This window comes from Petaurus breviceps, unplaced genomic scaffold, assembly GCF_028583685.1.
Source record: "Petaurus breviceps papuanus isolate PSGF00001 unplaced genomic scaffold, PetGlider_PUasm1.0 140, whole genome shotgun sequence".
Taxonomy (NCBI): Eukaryota; Metazoa; Chordata; class Mammalia; order Diprotodontia; family Petauridae; genus Petaurus; species Petaurus breviceps.
In genome coordinates this window covers 48,055,331-48,076,731 of record NW_027185698.1, presented here as the reverse complement: position 1 = coordinate 48,076,731, position 21,401 = coordinate 48,055,331, and the positions used below count along the sequence as shown (strand labels likewise).

The 21,401-nt window shown below is 39.2% G+C and overlaps 1 protein-coding gene across 2 annotated transcripts in view; it reads right to left on the bottom strand.

Moving 5' to 3' along the window:
* The window catches only part of ATRN (attractin), a 237,717-nt gene that overhangs the window by 17,788 nt on the left and 198,528 nt on the right, over positions 1-21,401 (bottom strand). For both annotated transcript variants that reach the window (XM_069071714.1, XM_069071705.1), the window contains exons 26-27: positions 21,021-21,099; positions 6,052-6,159 (exon numbers count right to left, since the gene is read on the bottom strand). In XM_069071714.1, the coding sequence (XP_068927815.1) occupies positions 6,052-6,159; positions 21,021-21,099 (187 nt within the window). The remainder of the gene's footprint in view (positions 1-6,051; positions 6,160-21,020; positions 21,100-21,401) is intronic.

Below are 21,401 nucleotides of genomic sequence, written 5' to 3'. Positions count from 1 at the left end.
AGTTTATAACCAAATGAGATAAAGAGGTTCACAGAAAGGAAAATGGATAATTTTGAATAAACAGAATTAAAATTTTTTGCACAATCAAAACTAAAATAGATAAAGTTAGAAGAAAAGCAAGAAACTAGGGAAAAATCTTTGTAGAAATTTCTCTGATAAAGGTCTCACTTCCCTTTTTTTTAAAGGCAATTGGGGTTAAGTGACTTGCCCAAGGTCACATGGCTAGTTTTGTGTGTAAGTGTCTGAGGCCGAATTTAAACTCAGGTCCTCTTGACTCTAGGGCTAGTGCTCTATTCACTGCACCACCTAGCTGTCCCAAAGTTCTCACTTCTAAAACATATAGGGAATAGAGTCAAAGTTACAAGAATAAGAGTCATTCCCCACTTAATAAAAGGTAAGGGCAAAGGAAAAGGCAGTTTTCAGAGAAATAAATAAAAGGTATCAATAGCCATGTTTTAAAATGCTCTAAATCACTAGTAATTAGATAAATGCAAATTAAAACAACTCTTGAGATACCACCTCACATCCATCAGATTGTCTAAGATGACATAAAAAAAAGAAAAATGACAAATGCTGGAGGGGATATGGAAAAATAGGTAAACTAATGCACTGTTGGTAGGGCTAAGAACTGGTCCAGTGATTCTGGAAAGGAATTTGGAATTATGCCCAAAAGGCTTAAACTGTGCATATCCTTTGGCCCTGAAATAGTGTCATCAGGTCTATACCACAAGGAGATCAAGGAAAGAAGAAAAGGACTGTATGTAAAAAATATTTGTAGCAGCTCTTTTTGTGGTGGCAAAGAATTCGACATTGAGGGGATGTCCACCAACTGCGGAATGGCTAACCAAATTATGGTATATGAAAGTGACTGAATACTATACTACAATATGTTGTTTACAAGAAATAATGAAGGGGATGGTTTCAGAAAAATCTGGGAAGATTTGTATGAACTTGATGCAAAGTGAAGTGAGTAGAACCAGGAGAAGAATCTACACAGTAAAAGCAATATTGTGAAGATAATCAACTGTGAAAGACTTAGAAACTCTGATCAACACACTAACCAATCACAATTCTAAAGGAACCATGATGAAATATGCTATCCACCTCCAGACAGAGAACTGATGGACTTAGGAGTACAGGCCAAATCATATTTTTTCTCTATTTCTCCCCAGAACATGGCTGATGCAAAAATTTCTTTTGTATGATTATACATATTTGTAATAGGTTTCGTGTTTCTCTTGCCTTCTCATTGGGTGGAGGAGTGAGGAGGAGAGAAAGTCTCTGTGCTTTAAAAAAAAATCAAATTAAAATAAGAAAATGGCTTGCTCTGGATTCTCATAAAGCTTAGTAGAAAATATGGGAAATGTAAGGTTGCCTGCCATTCCTTAATTATTATTAGCTTGCCTGCTCACTTTCTCCCTACCCCCACCCCTCCCAGAGTATACCCCAAGCTCAGGAGCTCCTTCCTAAAAGAAATCCAGGAAGCTCTGCTCCCACTTGGCACACAGTCTAACCTATTCTTTGGGCAACTTTGCTTGTGGCAAGCAAAGAAGTACTTAGCACCTTGTTTATTTATTTAGCACCTTGTTTCAGTTCAAGTGTTTTTGAGCCTTACCCTAATTATATCAAGTCTTTGTTAAGAAACAGAACTTGTGAATCCCACAGTGGGAGGGAAAACACAGGAATAGGAAGGACATTAAGAGGTGGGAGGAAAAGGGAAGAGCTAGTGATAGATAAAAAGCTCAAGTACAGCTAGGACTGAGCAGAGCTCAGAAAGGGAAAACTTGTGGTGTCTGGCACTCTGTCTGTGATACTTTGTACAGAAGCCCTAGGACCTTACTGGAAGCCCTGAAAGAGGATTTTCTTGTTTTCTGTTTACAGAAGTCCTGGAGGAGGGTTTCAGAGGTCCTGGGACTATGCTGATGATTTGTGTTGAGTTCTCAGACCCTGTTTGTGGGTCTGTATTGATTTCACAAGCAGATAGTGAATTGATGATGGTGCCGACAATGTGCATGAATGTTGTTTTGGCTCTTTTAAGCTTTGTTTTCCCAGAAACAGAAACTGCAAAGGACTTGAGGTGGACTGGACACTGTGAGCTTCAATAAGGAATGGGAGCTGGATGAGGAGCTGAGAGCTGCCTGCCTCTGAATTCAGGTGATGGTTGGGTAGATTCAGGCAAGAGTTGGACCCATGGATGAGGGACCATGGAATCTGGGAGCCAGTCTTGAGCCAAGATGAAAAGACCTCTCCTTGGGTACTTAGTGCTGACTGAGAAGATCATGATTTACTGTGGCCTACAGGTGAGAGAACTTTGCACTTGTACCCCTTAAAGATGACTGGAAACTAATCTCCAATCAAGGAGAAAGAAGACTTTTTGACCGAGAGATTAATGTGACTTAGGGGTGGGTAAACTTTGACCTTTGTACTTTGTGTCCCTTAAGGAGAATTGCTCCTTAAGGATGACTGAGTTAAGGACTTACTGAATGACATGTTTTATTTAAAACTATGTGCCCACTTTAGTGGTAAGTTATGTTGTATCATTGTGAATGCTGTACATTCGTTTCTGTGAATGTTTTGCCTTTGTTTATTGCTGAATAAATAGAGTTCACTATACTATGTGCTCAGAACCTTAGAGCTATTCACAGCAGCAGTCGTCTGGAGAGCTGCTCATGCTTGGCTTTACAGCAACTGGGCTGCTGTCTTTGTAAGTTGGCCCCAGCTCTAGGCATGGGACAGTATGAACTGTGCTACTGATTTTAGTGACCGGTAAAAAATGTCAACCCATTTAGGTAGGAATAGTAAGATGACTTATTGAAGGGCCAAATGGACAAGGAAAAATACATCTTTATTTTCACTAACCTCTAACTGAAGCATAGCATCTCCTTCCCTTATGAATGTAGGTAACAAGAAATGATTCCAAGGAGGGATTCATGGACATTACCAGACTGCCAAAGGGGTCCCAGGACATGCAAAAGGCTAAGTCTGCAGCCTCAGGGTAGAGTGGCTATGGTGTTTCTCTAACCCTGGAGAGAGGAATCTCAGGCTCAGAGCAGAAGCAAAGAATGAAGGTAAAGTGGTTGCTCTGAATATGCAGAACCTTCTCCTTAGCTGACAGGGGTTGATACCAGCAACTCTTGGGCTTCAACCAGAGGCAAGCCAAGGTCCAAAGTCCGGAAAATCCAACATATCATGCCCCTGATCACATCACATAGAATCCACTGAAAATTTGAAACTCCCTGGCCAGAGCCACCTCTGTGATCCTTGAATACAACATGTAATACCCAGAGAATGTAGTAACAGGACACCAAGTAAGACAGGCCAGAACCATACAAGACCATAACAGTCCATCAGAAGTACACAGAGCCTGACCTAACAAGAAGGTAGAGAAAGAGAGGGAGAATTTATCATCTCACATAACTGGGATGTACAAATAGAAATCTAACCGTGGAATGGGCGAGAAGAGTGGGTATCATGTCAACCTTACTTTCATTTAATCTGGTTAAAGAAAGATGGAACATAGATATACACAGAGAGTCTGGTGTAGAAATACATTTGTTTCAACAGGAAAAAGGAGGAAACAGGAAGGGGTGAAAGGGAGGAATAAGAGGCAGAGTAGATTCATGAAGAGATAAGTTATAAGTAAAACAAACCCTTACTAAAAAAAGTAACATGAAGAGGAATTTAAAAGGAAAGAAAGAGTAAGAACTTGTGATTAAGGAGAATAAAGAGGGGAAAAAATATCAGACTAGGTTGGAGGGAAATATACAACTAAAGACAAAAATTGTAAATATGAATGGGAAGAATATAGCCACAAAAAGGAAAAGGGTAGTAGATAAAAAAAAAGAATCCAACAATATGTTGTTTACAAGAAATACACTTGAAACATACTCATAGAAATTGAAAATAAGGGGCTTAGGGGGAAGGAACAAGCATTTATTAAGCACATATTATATGCCAGGCACTGTGTTAAGGTCTTTACAACATTATCTGATATGGTCCTCACAACAAACCTGGAAGGTAGATGCTATTGTAATCTCCATTTTACAACTGAGGAAACTGAGGCAGAATAAAGTTAAGGGACTTACATAGCTAGTGAGCGTCTTGAGGATGGATTTAAACTCAGGTCATCCTGACTCCAGACCCAGTACTCTATCTACTGCTCCTCCCAGTTGCCTCTAGGCAAAATCTACTATGCTACAACTGAACTAAAAAAAAAAGCAGGTGGTAGCAACATGATCTCAGATAAGGTAAAAGCATAAACAAGACTTAAAGAGATGAATATAGAAATTATTTTGTTGAAAGGTACTATTAATAATGAATCAATTTCAAAGCTTAACATATATGCCCTGAACAGTACAGCATATAAATAGCTGAAGAAAAAGCTAAATGAATTACAGGGAGAAAATTAGTAGAAGTAGATAGTAACACTATAATAGTGGGGGACCTCAATCCGCCCTTTTCCAAGCTAGACAGATATAACAAAAACTATGAATATTTGTTACAAGAGCTTTGTTTTTCTTTTTCTTTTTTTCCATACTGGGGGAAGGGTGGCGTGAAAGATGAAATTATCTGAATTCTGTAGAAAATGGCTCTCAATGTTCACCCAGGCCAGGCCATAGAATGTGTCTTCATTGTTCAGTTGTTTTCAGTTATGTCCAACTCTCTATGACCCCATTTGGGGTTTTCTTGGCAAAGATACCTGAATGGTTTGCCATTTTCTTCTCTAGATCATTTTATAGATGAGGAAACTGAGACAAACAGGGTTAAGTAACTTGCCCAGGGTCACACAGCTATTAAATGTCAAGCCCAGAATATGTCTAGTCTAACCCATTAACTGACAAAGAATCCCTTCTGCAAACTGCAACAATTACAAAAAGTAGTCTTTCAGTCTTTGCTCAAACACCTCCAGTGATGAGGAACCAACTAATCTCCCAAGGCACCCCATTTGACTTTCTGATAGCTCTAAATTTTAGGCAAATTTTCCTTACACGGAGCTGAAATCTCCCTATTGGGAGCTTTCACTGTTCCTAGTTTTGCCCTGTGAGGTCAAACAGAACAAGTCTAATCCCTCCTTCCAAGTGACAGATCTTCAAACACATGAAAACAATGATCCTATTTCTCGCCACAGTCTCTTCTGCATCCTTAGTTCATTAAACTAAGCTTTGCAGGACAGTTGCTTCCCTATCCTGTATCAATCAGGACTTAGAACATGTCTGGTCAGATCCATCTGAAAGACACTCTCTGAAACAACAGTGGCTGATGATCATCAATTCCTCCTACAAACATGAATGAGGAATTAAATTCAACAGTCATTTAATCTGGACCTTAAAAAGGTGTCTGGGGAGTAACATCTACATGTTTACTAATTCAGCGGAAAGCCTGTAAAGTGGTAGCGACATAGTTCTTGGCAATACACACCATGCTAGGTTTCTTCCTCACAAACCATTGATCTGTTAGTGGTTCCAGGTCTCAACCTTTGTCCTTATGTATACTTGACTGAAGAACACAGTTGTCCTTTCTAAAACCTGTGCATCCCAAACAGAAGGATATCTCAACCTCCACTAAGTGAGAAGGAAGTATTACCATTTCCCCTTCAATTGATTGTATGTATCACTTTTCATAACCATTTTTTGGTAGAAAATATTATATCTTCATAGAAGACACTGCCAATTACTATTCTGCTCCTTTTTAGACCTCAGAAAACATGATCATGAACAGAAATGGTTTCCATTAGCAGCACCCAGAACTATTTCCAGCCAAATGTTCTGTAGTATTAAACTGCAGCCTTTCAGAATACAAGTGAGGAAACCAAACAAATGGTTTATTCTTTTAAAACCAATAGAACCCAAGACTTAACTGCACACTCTAAAGTAATGAAAATTAAGGTGAAACAAGACCTTACAGTTTTAGCATTTTCGCTTAGAGGAAAAGCAGAAAAAGATGTTATTAGAATATTGAGACTCCCTGTCTTGGGCTTTCCCCAGGCCCAGGGGAACAAGAGACCATGAGGATAAAGTACCCTAGGATCCTCTCTCCAAGATGCTCTCTCACCTTTATGCTTCCTCCAATAAGATCAGGTGGCTCTTCATCTGTTTCCAAGGCAACATTGATGGAGGCAAAGGGACGACTGGCCATCTGCTGCATCTCACGAAGAAGTTGCTAATAAATAAATAAACACAACAGTATGAATACTGTGCTCCAAGATCAAGGGTGGGGACAGGGGTAGTGGGGACATGGATAGGAGAGGAATTGGAGAAGCAATGAAAGGCAAAGAAATTTTATCCAAGTATGGTATAGATTTAAAGATATGACTTAATGAATAATATTTTAATCTGCTGGGTAAGAAGCTAATTGACAGTGGGAAAAAAAGTCTAAGGAGGGCATTATCCCCATCTTGATTACACAGGCTAAGAAAGAACGCTATTAGCTCAGTTGTGGCTTTCTTCCTTGCCATAATAGTACCAAATCATCTAGTGAGGGAGGGAATGAAAAAGCTTGAAGCAGCTCTGTATAAAGAGCCTGAACCACACTAATGCAATGTTGGTGGAACTGTAAACTGGTCCAACTGTTACGGAAAATAATTAGGAATTTTGTTTAAAAAATTACTAAACTGTCATACTCAGTGATCTCATTACTAGGCATATACCCCAAGAAAGTCAAAGACAGAGGTCTCTCATGTACTAAAATAGTCATATTATAAGAAAATATTATAATATTAATAATAAAATATTATAAGAAAAGTCAATTTATATATATATAAATAAAGCAAGTACCTATCTATTTGGGAACAGCTGAATAAACTGTAACATGTGAATATAATGGAATATTTGTTATGTTGAAAGACATGGTGAATATAATGAAGAAACCAGAGAAACATGAGGGAACTTAACTGATGCAAAAGGAAGAACAAGCCAGGGGTACAATGTACACAGTGACTACAATAAGGTGAGTAAAAACCACCCTGAGGCAGCTGAACTCAAACTCTGGCTCCAGACAACAGCTGATGAAATACACCCTCCTCCTGGTGGGGAAGGAGGCCAGAAGAAGACAAAGGATGCTAAATGCTGAAGTGCTGGCAGACACGGTTGCCCTGTTGGTCAGTTCTGCTTAACTCTTTTTTCTTTGCTACAAAGGAGAGTTCTTGGAGGGGGAATGACATAGTGTAAACCTCCCCCCCCCCACACACATACACACACCATCAATAAAACTTTTTAAAGAAGTAGATAGGGTAATAAAACAAAGATCCTGAGTGTTCATAGAATTTTGAATAAGAAAAGACCTTAAGGATCATCTAATCTAAATGTTCAGATTGAGGAGGAAAACTGAGTCTCAGAGAGGTGAGCTGACTCAATGTCATATAGTAACAATGAGCTCAGCAGGGATTTCAGCCCATGGGCATCCCCCTGCTGATGGTTCTCAGATCTATTTGCCCAACACTAACCTCTCTGCTGAACTCCTGGGGACATCTCTAACTCAGCACACCGCAAACAGTCCTCATCATCATCTCCCCAACATCCCCCTCTTAGGAACTCCACCATGCTCCCACTCAGACTTACAACATCAGCACCATCTTGGACTCTTCCCTCCCATCTGTTGCCAAACTTTGAACTTTCAGCCTTCACAACATCTCTCCTCTGTGACCCCTTCTCTAGCCACACAGTTACACCCACAGGGGGGAAGTTTCATATCACCGCCATGTCTAGACTAATGAAATATTCTTCTGATTGTCTCAGGTCTCTCTTCCTTCCAATCTACTGTCCACTCAGCTGCCAAAGTGATCTTAAAACTGACCATGACAGCCCCTACTCAAATTCCAATGGTTTCTTATTACCTCCAGGATCAAATATAAAAATACTGTGGTTTTTCAAAGTTGTTCCCAATCTGGCCCTTTCCTTCTTTTTCAGTCTTCTTGTATTTTACTTTCCTCGAGGTACTTCATGGCCCAGCACCACTGGCCTCCTCACTCTATCTCCTGACTCTGTGCCTTTTCATTGCCCATCCCCCATGCCTGGAAAGTTCTCCCTCATCACCTCCCCCCTCTTAGCTTCCTTCAAGACTCAACTCAAATCCCACCTTCTGCTGGAGGGCTTTCTTAGTCTACTTTATCTTCCCTCTAAAATGACCTTCCATTTACAGGGTAGATAGCGTGAATTTTTTTTTTTTTACATTTTGTCTCCCACATTAGACTATGAACTCCTTGACGGCAGGGACCATTTTTTGCTTTCTTTGTATTCCCAGCTTTGAGCACAGTGCCTGGCATACACCATTGAATGTTTGTTGGCTATTGACAAAATAAATATAAAATAATCAGAGGATAGTGGCCAAGGAAACACTCGAAATGAAGGGAATCAGGAAAGTCCTCTTGTCAGAGGTCACATTGGAGATGAGGAGGGAACTAGGGATTCTAAGAGGCAGGAGATGTATTATCAAATGGACATTTCTCCCTTGCCTCTGGTCAGTAATGTGAATGTTCAGCATGGCCCCATGGAACCTTCAGGGTCTGCTCCAGCAGCTCAGGCAGGTCCAGTGGGAAGGATGTTTTCTAGGTCTGGCTATAAGGTGAGGGTCAGTTCTGTGCCTGTGTCTGCCTCTTTTTTGTGCTATAATGGAATGAGCCTGGTCCTACCCCTCCCACTGACTCACTGTTCTTTGTTTTTTCTGCATCTCAGCTAATCCATGCAAAATGGAAGTTTGAATATACTTCTGAGATCTTGACTTTTGAGTGAACTGGATGTAAGTGAAGCAGAGTTACACAAAGTCATCAGCCTCACTCTCTCCTCCAAAGCCATCGGAGTCCAGATGACTGGTGATGGCCTAGAACCCTGCCTATTTAAATCCTCTAGCTAGCCTCCAACAAGATAGAGATCTCCTGGGCATTAGGAACACTGTTCTCTCTTGGCTCTCCTCTCACCTGTCTGACTAGTCCTTTGCCTGCTTTGCTGGATGATCACCTGTACCTTAGCCCCTCACAGTGGGTGTATCCCAAAGCTCCATTCCGGGTTCTCTTCTCAGCATACTCCCTCTCAGTGATTTCTTCATGGGTTTAATAATCATCTCTATAGCAATGCCATCCAGAGCAATATATCTGGTCAAACTGGACTCCTTGCTCTTTCTGAACTTCTGCACCAGTCACCTCCTATCCCTAGAATCCAGCCCTGCCCCAACCCTGCTCAGAACCCTGTTTCCCTGAAACAGCTGGAGCACCAGCTCCTCCAGGAAGTCTTCCTCGATGTCTCTAGGGAGCAGTATTCCCCCCCCACCCAATTTGCTTAGTCTTTATTTTGTATACACTTCTATATTGTCTCTCTGACAAAATGTAAGCTCTGCTCTTTGTCTCTGTATCTCAGCACAGTGCCTGGGACCTGGCAGGAGCTTAATAGATGCTGTCTGATTGATTGGGCTTGGGCCAATCAGCCTGGGTACCATGTGCCTAACCCTGGGTTGTCATAAGAGCTTAGAGAAAATGCATATGAATCCCACTGCTCTATCCTCTGCCAGGGAAGGGCTGAGGCTCACTAGTCTAGCTGGGAAAACTCCCTTTAGGTAGCAGTCAAATAGAATCAGTCTCAGGAGAGCTAATCAGTTGCTATTTTAACTCTTCCCCCCAGAAAGTCTCTAGAGAAACTTACAGAACATTCACAGAGGTGCCCCAACTGATACACCAGTTCCCATTAGTGATAACTCCCCTTCTCCCCAAATAAAACTAAGTTATCATATTAAGTAAAATTATGTACAACACTTTGCCAATTACTGAAAAATGGAAATTTCAGTAAGAAATTAAATATGAAAAAAAGATCTAAAAGGTCAGGGAAAAGAGAATTATGCCTGCTTCAAGAAGCTGTCTGCTCTTCAGGAGTACATAGCACTACTCCAAGAGGGCTAGAAGGGCACTGGAATTTAAATTCTAAGACCATGATGCAAGTGATTGGTTCTGATGCAAATGTCTTTGCACATCTAACAGCACATTAGTCCCAGAAGGTCCTGAATAAAAAGTATGGCTCCACAGATAACAGGGTAATTAAATTCCATGTTCCTCCGAACTAAAGCATTAAATAGAAATTAGTCTTTCCTGAAGCTGGCTTTGGATGAAGCCCATAAGATGGCTATAAAACTCAGAAGTAACATAAAGTTGATGGTAAAGAGCAGGCACACACAGTTTGTGTGTGGTGGAGAGAATAATTACCATTTCAGTAACCACTCTCCTGTGTACCACGTAGTATGAATGTATCCTAGTACTACTAAAGAGGAAAAATCTGGATCCTGGAAGTGCAGCTGCAGAAAGAAAAAGGGAGAAACTAAGGTACTCTAAGTCTGACTCACCTGCTCTGTCCTAAATAGAACCTCTCCTTCCACTGTGTCCCTCACTTACTCCATCCTTAAAGTATTTATCCTCCCATCTTCCTCCTCTTCACTGCATCCTACACGTGCCCCTTCTGTCTGCCTCGCCTCATTCCAGCTTACATAATACTTCTATATTCATCTCCTTATTCCACTCCACATATACTTTACTTCTTGTCTACTGCAGCGAGCTGCTTAAGGTCAGAAACTGTTTCAGCCTTTCCTTCTATTCTTCGCACAGAGCCAGGCTGGCAGTAAATACATCAATGTTTGTTGACTGATTTGCTGACTGCTCTTCACAACACCTCCTTTTGCTTTTCCTCTCCTTTTTATCCCACACAAAATCTCTCCTGATACCCTGTCCTCAATTCTATTATACAAAAAAATCTTTCTCTGAATTATTTCCCTAATATACTTCAATTAAATTTAGTAAATATTATTGGATGTGAAGTCCTGTGCTAGGTACTTTTTCACCATTATTCACCTAACATATAATGAATGCCTACTACAAGCAAGGCATTGCAAATAACACAGTCTCTGTTGTTAAGGAGCTTATGGTATAGGAGAAGAGATGATTAGTACAATGACACAATATAATGTGATAAGAAAGGGAGAAGATTCTATTCTCTGTATCAGAAAGAAGTCTCTGGGGCTTTAAGGGATGGGTAAGTGGGAGGACAGGAATGCCAACAAAAGGGTAATCAAGAAGAGGCATGGTAGTTAGAGGATGGAAGGGGTTAGAAGAAGATGAAGAGGCTTCGTGTATGGTCCTAGAAGCAGAGAAAGTCTCCTCTCTGAGGATGAACTTAGCTATGTAAAGAGAGACTTACCATAAGTAAGCTAACTATTGGGTGATGAATCCTTTGTTTGTCCATTCCAAGCTGGGGGACTAAGAAAAAAATTTTTAAGGGCACTCGATCCTGTGGAGCTCTCTTATATTTCTATAGTAGTGGGGGAAAGGGCAGAAAGTGCTAAGGATAAAACAGTTTTCAGACCATATATAACTTAACTATTGGTACTCTAAATACAAGATTTTAGTCCAATGACCAATGGGCTGAAATGCTACTAGAAGAACTGCACTATATCAATAAGGACATTCTCTTGATAAACAAAAAGAAAAAAGGAAGGTACAGCTAAATGAAATGAAGGCTCAATGGATTCCCCTTGGAGGGGAAACAAAAGAGCGATAATCAAAGGAATCAGGAAACAGTTACATGGTACATGTGGTAATTTTGTCTTGGAGTGCTCATGATAAGCACAAGCAAAAGAACCACCATGAAGACAACTGAAGCTTGTGAAGTAAGAGTACAGAGGAAAATTTTACAAAAAACCTGACAAGATTCTCTGAATCAAGTCAATATATATTTTGACATTAGTTATCTTCAATTCAAAGGCAGGGATGATGATGAAAAGTTGGTTGGAAAATGTGCATCAGGATTGAGAAATAAGACTTGTAAACTGCTCTGAAAACTCATATATCATGAACAATTTACTTCAGAAAAGAGTCAGAAAATGCTGACATGATATGTAACAAACATCATAAAAAATGAAACTGGTCACTTCCTAAGAGAGAGGAAATGACTGGTTCCTGATGTGGGAATCATATAAGAATCAGCAAAGGGTAGTTTAGTGACCCCAAAGAACAAAGATAACAATCAACTTCAAGCCATGAAAACCACTGAAAGCCCAAATAAAGAGGACAAGGTGACACTGCAAACAAGGGGACAAGGTAAAACGTGGCTCATTCAAATGAGCTACTGTTGCTGGAATAAGAATGGGCACCAGGAAAAAGGCAGGTTAACAAATGTGATAGTCATCAGTCTCTGCCAAGTATCAGCTCTTATTCTCTTCAAACATTTCGACAAGGATATGAATGAAGTCTGTGAAGGCACAGCGAGTGGCACAGATCCTACTGACAGAAACAGGTTCCAATACACTCACAACTGAATTCCCCATAAAATACAATTCTCCCAAACAGATGAACAAACCAGCATAAAAGAGGGATTGTGATAGTGAAAGGAACCTGCACTTCCACAGTAAACTCTGTGCTAAAAGAGAAAGAACAGATGTAAGCTTTACAAGGTAGTACCAATGCCACCAATGCCTTTTATCTGAGCTTTGCTGCTTAACTGTGTGTTGATCTTTAATTTTCTTCACTTTGTATTGCTTTAGAAAGATTAACTCATAATTATTTGAGTTCTTAATTTCTGTTGTTCTTTATGGCAAATGTGGGGATTAAAGTACTGTCTTTGTCCTTGTCCATCAGTCTTCCATGTTCTCAGGCACAAATGAGAGAGCTTGACAGCTGTGACTGACCATTTTATGGTGCCCACAGAAGCACTGACAAAACTAAGTCTGCTTCAGACATCACATAACAGACAGATTTCACCCCTTTGTCCTTGAATAAACGTAATGTGTAAATCACTGGACCAGCTGCAATCAACCCTGGGAGAAGTGGTAGGAAACACATACTTTGCCAGCTGCAAACAGTACCCAGGTTTTTGTTTTTCTCCCTTTGAGTAAGTGCCCTCTAAATCTTTGCTTGACAGGTAAAGGTTTTGTCCTTGACATAGGAGGCTGTGTCTTTGCCTTAGAATACAGCAGCTGGAACAGCAACTCTCTGAGGCAGGAAAGTCCTTTATTTCTGAAGTGGGAAAGCTCTTCAGACCCAGAGGTCAAGCTATGTTCTTTTCTTGGAACAAATGACCTCGATCAACCTTCCTTTCTCCTTCACCAAACATTATGTGAACTAGTGTTTCTCAGTGCTTCTGGTATGGTGAGGTCTCAGAAAAAAACTTCTGATTTTCTGTATTGGAAGCAATACTGAGGCTAATGGGAAGGGGGGTGGGGTGGGGAAGTGGAGCCATGACAGCAGAGAAAAGTCAGGAAGTTGCCTGAACTCTCCCCAGTTTTCCTCAGCAACAATGTTAAACCAAGCCTCTAAATGGGTTCTGAGCAACAGAATCTACAAAAAGCCAAAGTGAAACAATTTTCTAGCTTGAGATAACTTGGAGGGACTTCAGGAAAGGTCTGGGTAACTCATCTCATATAAAAGAGGCAAGAGAAAACTGCTATAATGGAGGGAAAGAGCAGGAAGGTGAAAGGGAATGGGTCAACGTTACTCTCATTGAATTTGGCTTAAGGAGGGAATAACATATGCACTCAATTGGGTATCTTACTCTATAGGAAAATGGGGGGTAGGGGATGAGGGGGGATAATAGGAGGGAGGGCAGATTGGGGGAGAGAGTAGTTAGAAGCAAACATTCTTGAAAAGGGATAGGGTCAAAGGAGAAAACTGAATAAGTGGGAGGCAGTATATAGTTGGTCTTTCACAATACAACTACTATGGAAATGATTTGGGTAACTACACATGTACAACCTATATTGTATTGCTTATCTTCCCAGTAAGGGCGGGTAAGAAGGGAAGAAAGGAAAAAAATATGGAACTCAAAGTTTTAAAACCAAATGTTAAAAAAAAAAACAACCTAAAAAAAAGGATTTTAGAAATAATAGAGGTAGAAGAAAAACTGGGAAAAGCAATGAGAATTATGCAAAAGAATTATGAAAAAAGAGTCAACAGCTTAGAAAAGGAAAGACAAAAACTGAAGAAAACAATTCCTTAAAAAGCCAAATTGGCCAAATGGAAAAGGAGGTACAAAAGCTAATTAGAATTGGGTGAGTGGAAGCTAATGACTCTATGAGGTATCAAGGATCAGTTCAACAAAATCAAAAGAATGAAAAAATAGAAGAAAATGTAAAATATCTCATTGGTAAAACAAATGACCTTAAAAATACATCCAGGAGGATAATTTAAGAATTATTGGACTACCTGAAAGCCATGATAAAAAAAAAGAGAGCCTGGACAGAATCTTTCAAGAAATTGTCAAGGAAAACTGCCCTGATATCTTAGAACCAGAGGGTAAAATAATCATTGAAAGAATCCACTGATCATCATCTCTTGAAAGAGATCCTAAAATGAAAATTCCAAGGAATATTGCAGTCAAATTTCAGGATTATCAGGTCAAAGAGAAAATATCACAAGTAGTCAGAAAGAATTCAAATATCAAGAAGCCACAGTCAGGATTACACAGAATTTAGCAGCTTCTACATTAAAGAATCACGGGGCTTGGAATATGACATTCTGGAAGGCAAAGGAGTTTTGATTATAACCAAGAATCAACAGTTTAAAAAGTGCTGAAGGGGTTGCAAGTTGAAGGAGTTTAAGAAGCCCTGCTATACACCATGAAATAATATCAATACTGAACATATATGCACCAAGTGATATAGCATTCAAATTCTTAGAGAAGTTAAGTGAGTTAAAGGAAGAAATAAACAGCAAAACTATACTAGTGGGGGATTTTAACTTCCTCCTCTCAGAACTAGATAAATCTAACCATAAAATAAACAAGAAAAAAGGAGGTGAATAGAATTTTAGAAAAGTTAGATATGATAGACCTCTGGAGAAAACCGAATGGGGGTAGAAAGAAATATAACTTTTTCTCAACAATATATGGTACCTACCAAAAACTGACCATGTATTAAAAACCTCACAAAATGCAGAAATATTAAATGCATCCTTTTCATATCATGATGCAATAAAAATTATGGATTAAAGGGCTATGGAAAGATGGATAAAAAATAAATTGGAAACTAAATAACCTAATCCTAAGGAATTAGTGAGTCAAACAAAAAATCATAAAAACAATAGTTTCATCAAAGAAAATGACAATAGTGAGACAACATACCAAAATTTATGGTATATAGTTAAAGCAGTACTTAGGGAAATTTTTTATCTTTAAATGCTTACATGAATAAAATACAGAAAGAGTAGATCAATGAATTGGGCATGCAACTAAAAAAAAGCTAGAAAAAGAATAAGCTAAAAATTTCCAATTAAATACCGAATTAAAAATTCTGAAGAAGAAAGGAGATTAATAAAATTGAAACTAAAATAAAATAAAACAAAGAGCTGGTTTTATTTTTTTTAACCCAATAAAATAGATAAACCTTAGGTTAATTTGATAAAAAAAAAAGAAGCAGCAAATTACCAGTATCAAAAATGAAAAGGGTGAATTCACCACCAATAAAGAGGAAATTAAAGCAATAATTAGGAGCTATTTTGCCCAGCTATAACATAGCCAATAAATGACAATCTAAGTGAAATGCATAAATATTTACAAAAATATAAATTGTCCAGATTATCAGAAGAGAAAATAAAACACTTAGATAACCCCATTTTATAAAATAAAATTGAAAAAGCCATCATTCCCTAGGTTAAATCTCCAGGGTCAGATGGATTTACAAGTGAATTCTATCAAACATTTAAAAAACAATTAATTCCAATATTATAGAAATTGTTTGGAAAAATAGGTAAAGAAGGAATCCTACCAAATTCTTTTTATGACACAAATATGGTGTCATAAACTAGTGACTAAAGTAGTAAGAGCCAAAACAGAGAAAGAAAATTATAGACCAATTTCCCTAATGAATACCGACTGACGGAAGCAATACAGAGGACAAATTTCCAGAATTTATTCATCTCAAAGCTTAGTTTTGTGGAATGTTTTTAAAGAATGGATTTAATATGTTGAAAGTAAAAATTTATTTTTTCTCAAAGGACACAAATTTTAAGAATAAAATAATAAAGTACTCCATTGGTATAAAGAGGATCAAGTCCAAGAGAAGAACCTCATCTCATTCAGGCTGAAAAATAAGACCTGAGAGGCAAAGCTAAAAGAACCAGGGTTATCAATCCATATGAGCTGAGCAATAAGACCACATATATACTGCAGTACAGATGGATGGTGAAGAAGAGATATTCAGAGGCCAGAAGACAGGGACTTAAGCTGATACAAAGGAAATTTTCAGTTATATATTAGGAAGAATTTTCTGACTTTAAGGTTCCCAAATAAAAAAGAGATTGATGGGAGTGGGCAGAGTTATAATTTCATTGGTGCAGGGAATTTTAAACAAAGAAACCCCTTTTCCCATGACAGATCAGCAACTACTTGAGAGAGTTGCTTGGGGTGTTAAGAAGTGATTTGTCAAGGGTCACATAATCAAGATGTGTCAGAGGTGTAATTGAACCTAGCTCTTCCTGACTATGGCCAGTTTTCCATCTACAATAACTCAAAGCTGAAATCAGAATTCAGAAAACATATCCTACTGACAGGTTCTACTGCAGATGAGTTGGAAGGAGAAATAGAAAATGAGGAAAGGAAAAAGGAGGAATATGATGAAGAGAAGGGAGAGAGGAAGAAGGGAGAAAAGAAGGGAGGAAAAAGAGAGTGGAAAAAAGAGGGAAGAAAGAATAAAGAAGAGAGGGAGAAGAAGGGAAGAAGGTAGAAGGAGGAAGGGGAAAGGGAAAGAGGACAGAGGGAAAAGAAAAGGGAAGAAGGGAGGGGAAAAGGAAAAAGAGGATTATGGAAGGGTGGGAGAGGTAGAAAAGTAACTCATTTACAGAGAACTTTAAGGTTAAGTGTGTTTTCTTCACAATAATCCTATGCAAGATAGTTAAAGGATTATATTTTACAACAGAGGTATAACCGATTTTTCAACTAATTTTTAATTAAATTTTATTTTTTTAATTGCCAAGTATTTATTTTTCTTCCCTCCCCCACAAAAAAATCAAAGCTTTGCAAAAATTAAGTATAATAAAGCAAAACAAATGCCTAAAGTAAATAAAGCCCCCATCTAAAAGCCAGGGTTCCTACAGCCCTATGCCCTTGAGAAGGCAATGTAGAAATTCTTTGGGGGGGAGGGGGTGGTGCAGCCAAGATGGCAGGGTAGAAGCAGAAACTTGCTTAAGCTCCTGCACCAATCACCTCCAATACCTGTAAAATATGACTGTAAAATAAAACAAATTTTAGAGCTACAGAACCCACAAAATGACAGAGAGAAACAAATTTCCTGCTGAAGGCAGCCTAGCAGGCTGACAGGAAGGGTCTATCACACTGCACTGGAAGCCGAGCACAGTCCTGTGTGGACTGGGGGCCCAGACCCAGGGTGACCCTGACCAGTGGCCCAGAACAGCCAGAGCACACTTCCCAGGTGAGTGAATCACCAGCAACTGTAGAGGTTTCCAGACTTCTTAACCCATAAATGCCAAAGAGAAAGTAAAAGGTCAGTGGGGAACTCTATTGGAACCACCAATGTAAGACCAGAGTTTGGACCCTGCCCCTGGGGCAAGAGGTGGTGGCAGCACAATGGCTGCAGTTGCTGCCATGTCGCTGCCTCTGGAGCTCCTGGTCTGTAGATCATAGGGGGATCAAGTGACCATTCAGAGGGTAATCACTCTTGCTTTGACCTGCTTGGATCAGGGTCGCAGTCGTGGGTGGTGAGTCTGGGGTGTTTGGCCAGTGTGCCAGAGCTTGGGGTAGCTGTAGAGAGGACACCCTCCTCATAGCTCTGACACAGCTGTGAAAACCCCAGCAATTTGAGAACACAGCTCTCTCCACTCTGGAAGCACAGTTCTAACATGGCAAAGAGCTTAAAAGACAAGTAATTGGCTGGCAAGATGAGCAAGCAGAGGAAGCACAAACAGACCATAGAATCCTTTTTTAGGGACAAAAAGGATAAAAACATGGAACCACAAGAAGACAATAAAGTCAAAACTCCTGCATCAAAAGCTTCCAAGAAAAATATGAACTGATTACAGGCCATGGAGGAGCTCAAGAAGGCTTTTGAAAATCAAGTAAGAGAAGTGGAGGAAAAATTGGGAAGAGAAACGAGAATGATGCAAGAAAATCATGAAAAGCAAGTCAACTATCTGCTAATGGAGACCCAAAAAATACTGAAAATAACACCTTAAAAAACAGATTAACTCAAATGGCAAAAGAGGCCCAAAAAACCAATGAAGAGAAGAATGCCTTAAAAAGCCAAATTGCCCAGATGGGAAAGAAATTTCAAAAACTCACTGAAGAGAATAATTCCTTCAGAATTAGATTGGAATGAATGGGAGCTAATGACTTTATGAGAAATCAAGATACTATAAAGCAGATACAAACAAATGAAAGAATAGAAGGCAATGTGAAATATCTCATGGGAAAAACCACTGACCTGGAAAATAGATACAGGAGAGATAATTTAAAAATTATTGGACTATATGAAAGCCATGATTGAAAAAAGAACCTAGAAATCATCTTTTAAGAAATTCTCAAGGAAAATCGCCCTGATATTCTGTAACCAGAGGGCAAAATAGAAATTGAAAGAACTAACCCATCGCCTCTTCAAAAAGATCCCCCCCCAAAAAAAACTCCTAGGACTATAATAGCCAAATTCCAGAGTTCCCAGGTTAAGGAGAAAGTATTACAAGCTGTTAGGAAGAAACAATTTGTGTATTGTGGAAACAAAATCAAGATAACACAAAATCTAGCAATTTCTACATTAAGGGATAGAAGGGCTTGGAATATGATATTCTGGAGGTCAAAGGAACTAGGATTAAAACCAAGAATCACCTACCCAGCAAAACTGAATATTTTCAGGGGAAAATATGGTCATTCAGTGAAATAGAGGACTTTCAAGTATTCTTGATGAAAAAAACAGAGCTGAACAGAAAATTTGACTTTCAAATACAAAAAGCAAGAGAAGCATGAGAAGGTAAACAGGAAAAAGAAATCATAAGGAACTATTGTTGAACTGAAGTTGAAATATTTATATTCCTACATGGAAAAACTATAATTGTCACTCATGAGACTTTTCTCAGTATGAGAACAGTTGAAGGGAATATATATGCATATATGTATACATACATATATGTATATATAGGAGGGTGTATGTATGAAAAAATACATATATGAGTGTGTGTATATGTGTGTACATGTATACATAGAAAGAAGGCTCAGCATCAGTTGAATAGAAAGGGATATCTAAAAAATAAAATTAAGAGGTGAGAGAGGAATGTAATGAGAGAAGGAGAAAGGGAAAGATAGAATAGGGTAAATTATCTCATGTAAAAGAGGAAAGTAAAAACTGTTACAATAGAGGGGAAGAGCAGGAAGGTAAAAGGGAATGGGTCAACCTTATTCTCAGTGAATTTGCCTTAAGGAGCGAATAACATACACATTGAATTGGGTATCTTACCCTATAGGAAAGTAGGGAGGAAGGGGACAAGAGGGGGGGATTATAGGAAGGAGGGCAAATTGGGGGAGAGGGTAGTAAGAAGCAAACACTTTTGAAAGGGGACAGGGTCAAAGGAGAAAACAGAATAAGTGGGGGGGTGGGATAAGATGGAGGGAAATATAGTTAGTCTTTCACAATATAATTACTATGGAAACATTTTGTGTAACTATACATGTACAACCTGTATTGAATTGCTTGTCTTCCCAGTGGGGGCAGGTAAGGAGGGAAGAAGGGAAAGAATCTGGAAATCAAAGTTTTAAAAACAAATGCTAAAAAAATTGTTTTTTTACATGAAACTGGGAAATAAGATATACAGGCACTGGGGTACAGAGATCCATCTTGCCCTACTAGAAAGTTGGGGTGGGGATGGGGGAGGATATAAGAGAGAGCAGATTGGGGGAAGTGGTATTCAGTAGGCTTGCTATCTTGGGGAGGGGGGGCAGGGGAAAGATGGGGAGAAAATCTGTAATTCAAAATCTTGTGGAAATGAAAGTTGAAAACTAAAAATAAATAAATAAAAATTAATTTAAAAAATAAAATGAAAAGCTTGGACTAGAAAAAAAAAATTTTAATTAAAAAAAAAAAGAAGAAATTCTTCAGGGCTAGCCCTGAAGAGTAGTAGCCTGAAAATCTTTTATAAATCTCTTGTGCGCTATTTTACTAAGGATTCACTGACTTTTTGGTGAATTTTTATTCTGGTTTATCCTAAGTCCACTAGCAAGGACCCTATTCTTTAGTGATGGTGACTGTATCTATGCCCAATAAGGAATTATACTCTGATGTGAATGATGTTTCCCTGTTGTCTTTCTCTATAGCTCTCAGGAACTCTCCTGAAGCATAGATGTTCAGGGCTCATATATTTCCTCAATATGATGAAGACCATAGCTCCTCTGTGACCCTGTAGACTAACTTTATGTATGAACTGCTGAGGCTTAAAAAAGAAACCCAGGGCCTGGTCGCCAGCCCTGGGCTGGTCTTCACACAACTAAGCCACAGTTACCAGGCCAGTGCTTGAAACCTTCTCAACTTGGCTCACAAGTTCCACTAAAGCTTGTGTTATGCTGGCAAAGCACATGCACACCCAGTCATCCCTATGCTACACTGAGGAATCACTGAGGCCATCAAGTAGAGGGAACAGAAGAAATCAGAATTTGAATAAGAAGAAAATGCAAAAATACTCTCCTCTCCTGATTCCTTAGGAAAAAAAACCAAACCACATGATGCTGCCTCAGGAATGAGGCAACTTGAGGATAAAGAGTTGAAGGCTTTGCCTGAAATACCCCCTCAGCTCTCTAGCTTTTTCTCTCCAAAAGACAACAGCAACAGTATCTTCCCTTCAAAAAAATTAAACCTCATTCTTCAGGCTGCACTTAGGACTTTGATTTGTGGCTCAAATAAAAACCCTCTTGGTCTTAAGTTGTTGGGAAGGAAAATACTGCATGACTTTTTAATGAAGTCATATATATATATAATTTATCACAGAAAGACAAAAGCAAAGGACAAAAAAATTGCCCCTGTTCTTTAAGGAATGATCTTCTTTCTGCTGAATGACTCTGGTTTACCTCTCTTCTCCTTGAAGCCCAACAGCTTTGCTTGATCTTCCAAACCACAGCAGCCACAAGCAGCAAAGAGAGGAAACAACTAGAGGAAAGAAAGAATTGGGTTATTAACCTTGTCCAGAATAGTGCAGAATCAGAATCACAGACTCTTAGGTCATTTAATGCAGCCCCACCCTGACTTTGCCAGGGCTCCACACAAGTATTCTCCCCTACATAGGGCGTCTTCACCCTTCCCTCCATTTTCCCCAGGAAGATGTGGTCACTTTACAGCTCCACTGCTTCTTAAGGTGTCAGGAAGCATGCAGGGCAAAGCAAGGAGACATTTTTGGAAAGGGCAGACTCCTGGCCTTACCACAAAGTAACACAGCCTTCTCCATGGCAAAA